The following is a 12,476-nucleotide window of genomic DNA, read 5'->3' as shown; positions in this document are numbered from 1 at the left end:
CTACTCGGGAGGCTCAGGTGAGGGGATGGCTGCCATGAGCTATAATTGTACTGCTGCACTCCAGCCTGGGTGATAGAGTCAGACCCTGTCTCTTAAAAAAAGAAAAGCCAAAAATCTGTCTCTTAAAAAAAAAATTAAATACGGGCCAGGTGCAGTGGCTTGGGCCTGTAGTCTCAGCTATTTAGGAGGCTGAGGTAGGAGGATCAGTTGAGTGTAGGAGTTTGAGCAGCCATAATCTGCCACTGCACTCTATCCTGGGTGACAGATTGAGACCCTTTCTTTAAAAAATGTTTTTTAGGGCCGGGCGCGGTGGCTCACGCCTGTAATCCCAGCACTTTGGGAGGCCGAGACGGGTGGATCATGAGGTCAGGAGATCGAGACCATCCTGGCCAACACGGTGAAACCCCCGTCTCTACTAAAAATACAAAAAATTAGCCGGGCGTGGTGGCGGCGCCTGTAGTCCCAGCTACTGGGGAGGCTGAGGCAGGAGAATGGCGTGAACCCGGGAGGCAGAGCTTGCAGTGAGCTGAGATCCGGCCACTGCACTCCAGCCTGGGCGACAGAGCCAGACTCCGTCTCAAAAAAAAAAAAAAAAAATGTTTTTTAAGTACTGTTTTTAATCTCACTTTATTTCTCTCCCATTTTTTCTTCATCGATCGTACAGACAGAGCGCCAAGTGTCTCGCTGGTTTGTTCAGTGTCTTCGGGAACAGTCCATGCTGCTAGAAATTATTTTCCTTTATTATGCATACTTTGAGATGGCACCCAGTGACCTACTTGTATTAACCAAGATGTTTAAAGAGCAAGGATTTGGTAGTAGGCAGACCAATAGGCACCTGGTGGATGAGACTATGGATCCTTTTGTAGATCGGATTGGGTAAGTCAGTGAATTGAACATCATGGAACTTGTAGTGTTTAGAGCATTGATACTATAGTGGTATGAAAGCAGGTTGGGGGTAGGTGTACTTTTCACTTAATGGGTGGGGAAATAGGTCTACTACCACGTTCCCTTTCACGCAGGGAGTAAAGACTGGGATTGAGAGAGGACTCTCAAAATGAGTATTGTAATCTGCTCTTTTACTTACTGTCTTCATTTAAGGGGTTCATCCATTCAACAAAAATTCGTTGAACAACTATTGTAGGCCAAGCCCTATGCAAATGCTAACAAGATTGTGATAAATAAGGTATATATGCTCACTGTTCTCTTTCAGGTGATAGTCTATGGACTTTAAATTTCTTGTTTTTTCTATATTTATGACCGTGGATATACCCACAATTGGGGGCCTGGTCACTCTGTGAGCAAAGATACATACCAGTTAATTTTGTGTGTCTGTGTGGTATAGATGGGGTCTCACTTTGTTGTCCAAGATAGTCTTGAACTCCTGGCCTCAAGTGATCCTCCCACCTCTGCCTCTCAAAGTGTTAGGATCATAGGCATGAGCCACCATGCCTGGCCCAATAGGTTTTTTTGATATTGCTGTGTCTTATATCTCACCTTTGTCTCTAGTGAGTTTCAGAACAGCGTATATAACATGGCGATACTGTTTTTCTTTCTAGCTACTTCAGTGCCCTCATCCTGGTGGAGGGCATGGATATTGAGTCCTTACATAAGTGTGCTTTGGATGACAGAAGAGAACTGCACCAGTTTGCGCAGGATGGGCTTATTTGTCAGGTGAACTTGGAATAGGCTCTTTTTTTTCAGAGGGTTTATGTTAGTAGTAGCTTTCAACTACTGAACTGCTGCATAAAATTTTCAGTGTTGTGGAACTCTACATTGTTCAGTGATGTGGAGGTTCTTTCTACAATGTTTTTGTTTTGTTTTGTTTTTTTGAGACGAAGTCTTGCTCTGTCACCATGCTGGAATGCAGTGGCGTGATCTTGGCTCACTACCATTTCCACCTCCCCGGTTCAAGCGATTCTCCTGCCTCAGCCTCCCAAATAGCTGGGATCACAGCTAATTTTTGTATTTTTAGTAGAGACTGGGTTTCACCATGTTGGCCAAGATGGTCTCGATCTCCTGACCTCGTGATCCTCCTGCCTCAGCCTCCCAAAGTGCTGGGACTACAGGCTTGAGCCACCGTGCCCAGTCTGTTTTGTTTTTTTGAGACAGAGTTTTGCTCTATCACCCAGGCTGGAGTGCAGTGGTGCCATCTCAGCTCACTGCAACCTCCACCTCCCATGTTCAAGCGATTCTCGTGCCTCAGCCTCTGGAATAGCTGGGATTACAGGCACACGCCACCACGCCCGGTTACTTTTTATATTTTTAGTAGAGATGGGGTTTCACTATGTTGGCCAGGCTAGTCGTGAACCCCTGACCTCAAGTGATCCACCTACCTCAGCCTCCCAAAGTGCTGGAATTACAGGCTTGAGCCACCGTGCCTGGCCTCAACAGTGTTAAACAGTTGATTAAACCTGGAGGGAATCTCAGGTTCATCAGTCATCTATACTAAGGTGATAATTGAATCTGTGAGAGTGATTCATTCATGGAGATGGAACAAGGACAAAAGAGATCCAAGGAGAAAACCCTGGGGATTGACTTCATTTAGGGAGCCTGTGAAAGAAGAGGAAAGGGGAAAAACATTGAGATGAGATGGTTAGGAAGATAGAAAATGAAGACAGATTGTAGAAAGTTTGAGAAGGATCAGGGTAAAATTTCGAAAGAGTGTCTATTTTAACATGCATTTTATAATCTTAAGACTACATAAAATTAGTAGACAAATTTTGTGGGTAAAAGGAAGAGTAATTGTAATTGAGGAGTTTATTAGTGAGGTGGCTGGGGGTTTGAGAAAAGTGAAATATCAGAATGAGAGAGTGAGGCCACTCTTTATGACTTGCTTATTGAGCATGATGAAGAATCTGGTCGAGGGATATTGACGCTTTCTGTTCAGAGATGTAGATGTGTTTTCTTCTCTCACTAGGATATGGACCGTTTAATGTTGACCTTTGGGGACATTCCACATCATGCCCCAGTTCTTTTGGCCTGGGCTCTCCTCCGTCACACTCTGAACCCAGAAGAGACAAGTAGTGTGGTCCGGAAGATAGGTGGCACAGCCATCCAGCTGAATGTGTTTCAGTACTTGACCCGATTGCTCCAGTCACTTGCCAGTGGGGGAAATGATGTGAGTTTAAGGCTCTGGGTGGTGAGCATGGGAGTGAGCTGGCAGAAGCATTTTAATAATGTAATAGTTATAATGGTGGTGTGGATAATGGGATCATGTTGTAACCTTTTGAGAGCATTTAGACATCATCAGACATTGTTTGAAATGTTTGTGAACATTATCTTATTGAATCCTTATAATACCTCTTTGTGTTAAAGATTATCATTCTGTTTTACACATTAGGAAATTGAGACTCAGAGAGATGTAATTTGCCCAAAGCAACAAAAATAGCCAGTAAATGGTAGATACAGTTTGAACTCTTTGCCAGTAAATTATATCTTAAGATAGCTTTGGCCATATTGACTGGAGAAGTCACTTTCAGGGGACTTAATCAACTGTAACAAGATGAATTAGAAATTCTCTTGAGTCTTATGTTGGGGTTTGAGTGACATAGTTTAGAGAGCTTGCTTGTTTGTTTATTTTTGAGACAGTCTCGCTCTGTCACCCAGGCTGGAGTGCAGTGTGGCGCGATCCTGGCTCACTGCAACCTCCGCCTCCCAAGTTCAAACGATTCTCCTGCCTCAACCTCCCAAGTAGCTGGGATTATGGGTGCCTGCCACAACGCCTGGCTACTTTTTTGTATTTTTAGTAGAGATGGGGTTTCACCATCTTGGGCAAGCTGGTCTTGAACTCCTGACCTTGTGATCTACCTACCTCGACCTCCCAAAGTGCTGGAATTACAGGCGTGAGCCACCGTGCCAGCTAATGAGCTTGTTTTAACGTGGTAAAATGAAACCTCAGGTTCAGTAATTATTTTTTCTTTTTCTTTTTTTTTCTTTTTTTTTTTTGAGACTGAGTCTTGCTCTATTGCCCAGGATGGAGTGCAGTGGAATGACCTTAGCTCACTGCAACCTCTGCCTCCTGGGTTCAAGTGATTCTCGTGCCTCAGCCTCCCAGGTAGCTGGGATTACAGGCACCTGCCACCATGCCTGGCTAATTTTTGTATTTTTAATAGGGACGGGGTTTCACCATGTTGGCCAGGCTGGTATCGAACTCCTGATCTCAAGTGATCTGTCTGCCTTGGCCTCCCAAAGTTCTGGGATTACAGGTGTGAGCCACCGTGCACTGCCAGATCAGCAATTATTTTACTCCTTGGTTGGTATGCATTTGCCCAAAGGAGTTGAAAAGATATCCACACAAAAACATACACACAGACATTTATAGCAGCTTTATTCATAATTATCAGAACTCGGAAGCAACTAAAAGGTCCTTCAGTAAGTATAACTAAACTGTTGTATATCTAGATGATGGAATATTTATATACTGCCAAAAAGAAATGAGCCATCAAACCATGAAAAGACATGGAGAAAACATTAAATGCATATTAGTAAATGAAGCCAATCTAAAAAGGCTTCATAGTATATGTTTCCAACTATGTGACATTCTGGAGAAGGCAAAACCATGGAGACATTAAAGAGAATAGTGGGTTGCCAACGGTCTAGTGGAGCAGGAGGGCTGAATTAGGTATAACACAGAGGATTTTTAGGGCAGTGAAGCTATTCCATGTGATACTACAACGGTGGATACATGTCATACTTGCCCAAAAATCCATACAATGTACAACACAAGAGTGATGCTTAGTGTACACTGTGGACTTTGTGTGATAATAATAATGCCAATTTAAGTTCTTTAGTTGTAACAATTGTACTGTTTTGGTGGGATGCTATTTACGTGTGGAGGCAAAGAATATATGGGAAATCTTTGTACTTTTCTGCTCAGTTTTGCTGTGAACCTAAAACTGCTCTACAAAACAAAGCCTATTTAAAAGACAGAAAACTCAGCCAGCAGGCCCTACTTGTCACTGGTTGGCTTATCTTGGTGGCCGTTCAGGTGCTATATCAATTCCCATTACCACATGCAGACTGTTTTCTGTAGGCTAGATACGGTTTTCTTCCCCACTCAAACTTTGATGATTTTGGCAATAATTCCCTTTTGATTTTATTCTTGATTTTGTTGTAATATTTGTGGTTCCTGCTTCCTCTTTTCTCCCTTTGTCTTCCTGAGCTTGTAACTAAATTAGGAAAATTATGAAGCTTCAGATTTCCTTTCCGTCTGTTTACGAAGAATATATGAATGCGATAGGATTATGTTGAACCTGGGAAAGAGTTATGTTACTCAGAATGATTCACTGACTCCTTTCTCATTCCAGTGCACCACCAGCACTGCATGCATGTGTGTCTATGGACTGCTCTCTTTCGTTCTGACCTCGTTGGAGCTGCACACACTGGGCAATCAGCAGGTAGTATCTGGCTTTCATGAAGCTGTCTCTACTGCCCAGCTTTGCAATCAAGTCCCAAAAATATACCCCCATTGGATCTGATACTGTTTACCTCGTGTTAATTTGTTTACTGGTGTTCTTTTTTTTTTTTTTTGAGATGGAGTCCTGCTCTGTTGCCCAGGCTGGAGTGTGGTGGTGCGACCTCGGCTCACTGCAACATCCGCCTCCTGGGTTCAAGCGATTCTCCTGTCTCAGTCTTCTAAGTAGCTGGAATTATAGGCGTCTGCCACCTTGCCCAGTTAATTTCTGTATTTTTTATAGAGACGGGGTTTCGCCAAGTTGACCAGGCTGGTCTTAAACGCATGACCTCAGGCAATCTGCCTACCTCGGCCTCCCAAAGTGCTGGGATAACAGGTGTGAGCCACTGTGCCCGGCCTTGTTTTCATTTACTGTTATATAGGTGATAAATGTTAATTGTAGAAAAAACAGAAGGCCGGGCGCGGTGGCTCAAGCCTGTAATCCCAGCACTTTGGGAGGCCGAGACGGGCGGATCACGAGGTCAGGAGATTGAGACCATCCTGGCTAATATGGTGAAACCCCGTCTCTACTAAAAATACAAAAAACTAGCCGGGCGAGGTGGCGGGCGCCTGTAGTCCCAGCTACTCGGGAGGCTGAGGCAGGAGAATGGCGGGAACCCGGGAGGCGGAGCTTGCAGTGAGCTGAGGTCCGGCCACTGCACTCCAGCCCGGGCGACAGAGCGAGACTCCGTCTTAAAAAAAAAAAGGCCGGGCGCGGTGGCTCAAGCCTGTAATCCCAGCACTTTGGGAGGCCGAGACGGGCGGATCATGAGGTCAGGAGATCGAGACCATCCTGGCTAACACGGTGAAACCCCGTCTCTACTAAAAAATACAAAAAAACTAGCCGGGCGAGGTGGCGGGCGCCTGTAGTCCCAGCTACTCGGGAGGCTGAGGCAGGAGAATGGCGTAAATCCGGGAGGCGGAGCTTGCAGTGATCTGAGATCCGGCCACTGCACTCCAGCCCGGACGACAGAGCCAGACTCCGTCTCAAAAAAAAAAAAAAAAAAAAAAAACAGAAAATGCTGATAAAAACAAAAAAGTATGGTCCTATCACGTAGATAACTTGTTAACATTTTGATGTATTCCCTTCCATTTTCCAAATATGTATATAGGTGAAAATAGAGTAATTCTTCTCTAGAAATGGAACAGCCATGGATATACTGGTTTTAAAATTTCTGTTTATTTAATTTATTTATTTATTCATTTATTTTTTTTGGGGGGGGGGGGCGGAGTCTTGCTGTGTCGCCCAGGCTAGAGTGCAGTGACGTGATCTCGGCTCACTGCAACCTCTGCCTCGTGGGTTCAAGCGATTCTTCTGCCTCACCCTCCGAAGTAGCTGGGATTAGAGGTGCCTGCCACTGTGCCCAGCTAATTTTTGTATTTTTGGTAGAGACGGGGTTTCACCATCTTGGACAGGCTCGTCTCAAACTCCTGACCTCATGATCCACCCGCCTCGGCCTCCCAGAGTGCTGGGATTACAGGTGTGAGCCACCGCGCCTGGCCCTGTTTATTTATTTTTTAAGAGACAGGGTCTCAGTATGTTGCCGGCTGGTCTCAAACTCTAGGACTCAAGTGGTCTTCTCACCTCGGCTTCCCAAATATATACCATTTTGTAACCTCATTTTTTTACTCTGTAGTACATCTGTCCCAGATATTTGTTAGTGCTAGTAAGTCTTCTGCAGCGGGATTTTTTTTTTTTTTTTTTTGTGACAGAGTCTTACTCTGTTGCCCAGGCTGGTCTTGAACTCCTGGGCTTAAGCAGTCCATCCCGTCAGCCTCCCACAGTGCTGGGATTACAGGTGTGAGCTATGGCACGTAGCCTAAAACGTTTTTTAAGATGAAACATTTCAAACTTACACCAGAGAAGACAAAATTACATAATGAACTCCATGAGCCCATCACCAGCTTCTATCTGTTGTCATCTCATGGATAATCTTTTTGCTGCCCCTTCCCTCCTTGATTATTTCAAAGCAATTGTCAGATGCTATTTAACCTCATCTGCAAACATTTCAACAGAACTTAACATTACAACCATTATCACACAAAAGGCCCCCAGAAAATATTGTCTCTTTTTGTTTTTTGGAGACAGGCTGGAGTGCAGAGTACAGTGGTGCGATCTCGTCCCACTTCCACCTGCACCTCCTGGGCTTAGATGATCCTTTCACCATAGCCTCCTGAGTGGCTGGGACTACAGGCGTGTGCCACCATGCTCAGCTAATTTTTTTGTTTTTCTTGTAGAGACGGAGTTTTGCCATGTTGGCCAGGCTGGTCCCAAACTCCTGACCTCAGGTGATCTGCCCGCCTCTGCCTCCCAGAAGTGCTGGGATTACAGGTGTGAACCACCATTCCCGGCTGAAGTTATTTTTCTTATGCTCAGATTGTGCCATCTTTGGCCTGTAATAGCTTTCTAAATCTGTTTGACACTACCCTTATATATTTTGATAGCTCTGTTGCTTCCTTTTTTTTTTCCTCTGTTGCTTCCTTTTAAAATTTAATTAATTTCTTTTTCTTTCTTTTTTTTTTTTTTTTGAGACAGAGTCTCGCTCTGTCGCCCAGGCTGGAGTGCAGTAGTGCGATCTTGGCTTGCTGCAAGCTCCACCTCCTGAGTTCATGCCATTCTCCTGCCTCAGCCTCCCGAGTAGCTGGGTCTACAGTGCCCGCCACCACGCCCAGCTAAATTTTTTGTATTTTTAGTAGAGACGGGGTTTCACCATATTAACCAGGATGGTCTTGATCTCCTGACCTCGTGATCCATCTTCCTCGGCCTCCCAAAGTGCTAGAATTACAGGCGTGAGCCACCGCGCCTGGCCTTATTTATTTGGCCTTATTTATTTTTCTTTAATACGGAGTCTCGCTCTGTCACCCAGGCTGGAGAGTAAGTGGCGTGATCTCCACTCATTTCAACCTCCGCCTCCCGGGTTCAAGCAATTCTCTTGCCTCAGTCTCCTGAGTAGCTGGGTTTACAGGTGCATGCCACCACGTCTGGCTAATTTTAATTTTTTTTTTTTTTTTTTTGAGACGGAGTCTCACTCTGTCCCCCTTGCTGGAGTGCAGTGGCCGGATCTCAGCTCACTGCAAGCTCCGCCTCCCGGGTTCAGGCCATTCTCCTGCCTCAGCCTCCCGAGTAGCTGGGACTACAGGCGCCCACCACCTCGCCCGGCTAGTTTTTTTGTATTTTTTAGTAGAGACGGGGTTTCACTGTGTTAGCCAGGATGGTCTCGATCTCCTGACCTCGTGATCCACCCGTCTCGGCCTCCCAAAGTGCTGGGATTACAGGCTTGAGCCACCGCGCGCGGCCTTTTTTTTTTTTTTTTGAGACGGAGTCTCGCTCTGTCGCCCAGGCTGGAGTGCAGTGGCGCGATCTCGGCTCACTGCAAGCTCCGCCTCCCGGGTTCACGCCATTCTCCTGCCTCAGCCTCCCGAGGAGCTGGGACTACAGGCGCCCGCCACCTCGCCCGGCTAGTTTTTTGTATTTTTAGTAGAGACGGGGTTTCACCGTGGTCTCGATCTCCTGACCTTGTGATCCGCCCGCCTCGGCCTCCCAAAGTGCTGGGATTACAGGCGTGAGCCACTGCGCCCGGCTAATTTTAATATTTTTAATAGAGATGGGGTTTTGCCATGTTGGTCAGGCTGGCCTCAAACTCCTGACCTCAAGTGATCCGCCTGCCTCATCCTCCCAAAGTGCTGGGATTACAGGCATGAGCCACTGCACCAGGCCTATGTTTATTTTTTATTTTTTTGAAACGGAGTCTCACTCTGTTGCCCAGGCTGGAGTACAGTGGCATGATATCAGCTCACTGCAACCTCTGTCTCTTGGGTTCAAGTAATTTTCCTGTGTCATCCCCTTGAGTAGCTGGGATTACAGGTGTGAGCCACCATGTCTGGCTAGTTTTTGTCCTTTTAGTAGAGACTGCGTTTCACCTTGTTGGCCAGGCTGATCTCAAACTCCTGACCTCAAGTGATCCGCATGCCTCGGCCTGTCAAAGTTCTAGGATTATAGGTGTGAGCCACTGTGCCTTGCCTCTTTTCTCTGTTGCTTTCTGGTACAAGATGCTACAGGATTATCTTGTAAGATTCTTGCGTCAGACCTGGAATCTGCTTATTCCAAGGAGCCTTGGTTATTTTTAGTGGGAAATGATATTTGATGGGTATCCTGAAAACTAAATCACTGTGTTCATTTTCAGTGACTGTAACTTGTTCTGTAAATTGACTAACTTGGTGAAAATTAAAATTTTTTTTATCATTAGAGAGAAATGAGTTTGTGTTGAATTGAAAGACTCAATTTCTAGAGGCTGGGTATGGTGGCTTATTCCTGTAATCCCAGCACTTTGGGAGACCAAAGAGGGCAGATCACCTGAAGTCAGGAGTTTGAGATTAGCCTGGCCAACATGGTGAAGCCCTGTCTACTAAAAATACAAAAATTAGCTGGACGTGGTGGCAGGGGCCTGTAATCCCAGCTACTTGGGAGGCTGAAGCAGGAGAATTTCTTGAACCCGGGAGGCGGAGGTTGCAGTGAGCCAAGACTGTGACATTGCACTCCAGCCTGGGCGACCAGAGCGAAACTTTGTCTCAAAAAAAAAAAAAAAAAAAAAAAAAAAAGACAGTTTCTAAAGGTCATGGGCATAGAACAAAGTCTGTGTACTCTGAGAGATTTCTGGTTATTTTTGACCTGACCTTACACCTGGAGGATTGATATTAACATATTAGGGCCAGGCACTGTGGCCCACACCTGTAATCCCAGCACTTTGGGAGGCCAAGGCGGGCGGATGACCTGAGCTCAGGAGTTCAGGACCAGCCTGGGCAACATGATGAAGCCCTGTCTCTACCAAAAATACAAAAAGTTAGCTGAGCATGGTGGTGTGCTTCTGTAGTCCCAGCTACTCAGGAGGCTAAGGTAGGATTGCTTCCCTGGGAGACACAGGTTGCAGTGTGCTGAGATGGCGTCACTGTACTCCAACCTGGGAGACGGAGTGAGACTCCGCATATCAACAACAACAACAAAAACATATTAGAGTTGCAGGAGTCCTGGTACTTGGATTTTAAAGAAATCATTCAGTGAGCATTTATTAGATTCCCTGTGTTTGCTAAGCTTGTGCTAAGTGCTAAGGATAGAACAATTAAGGACAGTGTTCTTGGCCAGGCACAGTGGCTCATGTCTGTAATCCCAGCACTTTGGGAGGCCAAGGCAGACGGGCCACCTGAGGTCAGGAGTTTGAGACCAGTCCAGCCAACATGGTGAAACTAAAATGCAGAGATTAGCTGGGCGTGGTGGTGGGCGCCTGTAATCCCAGTTACTTGGGTGGCTGAGGCAGGAGAATTGCTTAAACTGGGGAGGCAGAGGTTGCAGTGAGCCAAGATGGTGCCATTACACTCCAGTCTGGGTGAAACAGCGAAACTTTGTCTAATAAAAAAGAAAGACATTGTTTGTGCCCTCTAGGAGAGCAGTGTAGCTGAGCCTAGTAATAACTTACATTTATGTGGCATTTTTGATTTTACAGTCTACTTCCACGTACATTATCTCATTTAATCCTTATTTATAATCCTTACTTATAATCCTACTCTGAAGCAGATATTACTATCCCCGTCTTATAGATAAAGCATTTCTGGTTCAGAGAGATGAATTTGTCTAACGTTATACAGCAGATACAACACACCCTGGACAGGATATAATCTTACTTTTTAAACCCAGAGTTCTTGGCTGGGCATGGTGGTATACTCCTATAACCCAGTGGTTTGGGAGGCCGAGGTGAGAAGATCACTTAAACCTAGGAGTTAAAGGCTGCAGTGAGCTATGATGGTGCCACTGCACTCCAGCCTTGGCAACAGCAAGACCCTGTCTCTAAAAATAGATACGTATCTACTTACATACATAAATACATACATACAAAAAAGGTAAAATTAGCCGGGCGCGGTTGTGGGCGCCTGTAGTCCCAGCTACTCGGGAGGCTGAGGCAGGAGAATGACGTGAACCCGGGAGGCGGAGCTTGCAGTGAGCCGAGATCGCGCCACTGCACTCCAGCCTGGGCGACAGAGCGAGACTCCGTCTCAAAAAAAAAAAAAAAAAAAAAAGGTAAAAAGAGGCTGGACTCACGCCTGTAATCCCAGCACTTTGGGAGGCTAAGGCAGGTGGATCACGAGGTCAGGAGATCGAGACCATCCTGGCTAACACAGTGAAACCCCGACTCTCCTAAAAATACAAAAAATTAGCCTGGTGTGGTGGCAGGTGCCTGTAGTCCCAGCTACTCTGGAGGCTGAGGCAGGAGAATGGTGTGAACCTGGGAGGCGGAGCTTGCAGTGAGCCGAGATCGAGCCACCCCACTCCAACCTGGGCGACAGAGTGAGACTCTGTCTCAAAAAATGAAAAGGTTAAAAAGAAAGAAAAACTCACCCAGAATTCTTGCACTCTAGTCTGAGCGATAGAGCATGACCTTGTCTTCCCTAAACATAAGTAAATAAATCAGTCAACCAACCCATCCACCCTTAAGCAGTTTTCTGTTTGTTTTTTGAGACAGAGCCTTACTTTATTGCTCGGGCTAGAGTACAGTGGCGTGATCTCGGCTCACTGCTACCTCCATTGCCTGGGTTCAAGTGATTCTCATGCCTCAGCCACCCAAGTAGCTGGGATTACAAGGTGTGTGCCACCACGCCTGGCTAACTTTTTTTTTTTTTTTTTGAGACGGGGTCTCGCTCTGTTGCCCAGGCTGGAGTGCAGTGGCGCAATCTTGGCTCACTGCAAGCTCCACCTCCGGGGTTCACACCATTCTTCTGCCTCAGCCTACCTGAGTAGCTGGGACTACAGGCGCCCGCCACCAAGCCCGACTAATTTTTTTTGTATTTTTAGTAGAGACGGGGTTTCACCTGTGTTAGCCAGGATGGTCTTGATCTCCTGACCCTGTGATCTGCCCACCTCGGCCTCCCAAAGTGCTGGGATTACAGGCGTGAGCCACCGCGCCCGGCCAACAACTTTCATATTTTTAGTAGACACGGGGTTTCACCATGTTGGCCAGGCTGGTCTCGAACTCCT

The 12,476-nt window shown here is 46.1% G+C and overlaps 1 protein-coding gene across 2 annotated transcripts in view; it reads left to right on the top strand.

The window, feature by feature from the left end:
• NUP188 (nucleoporin 188) overlaps nt 1-12,476 on the top strand; it is a 66,789-nt gene that overhangs the window by 24,776 nt on the left and 29,537 nt on the right. For both annotated transcript variants that reach the window (XM_015116654.3, XM_077967521.1), the window contains 4 exons: nt 665-876; nt 1,557-1,671; nt 2,918-3,118; nt 5,307-5,396. In XM_015116654.3, coding sequence (XP_014972140.3) covers nt 665-876; nt 1,557-1,671; nt 2,918-3,118; nt 5,307-5,396 — 618 coding nt within the window. The remainder of the gene's footprint in view (nt 1-664; nt 877-1,556; nt 1,672-2,917; nt 3,119-5,306; nt 5,397-12,476) is intronic.

The sequence above is a fragment of the Macaca mulatta genome, chromosome 15 (genome assembly GCF_049350105.2).
Source record: "Macaca mulatta isolate MMU2019108-1 chromosome 15, T2T-MMU8v2.0, whole genome shotgun sequence".
Lineage (NCBI taxonomy): Eukaryota > Metazoa > Chordata > Mammalia > Primates > Cercopithecidae > Macaca > Macaca mulatta.
This window is presented reverse-complemented; position numbering and strand designations above follow the sequence as displayed.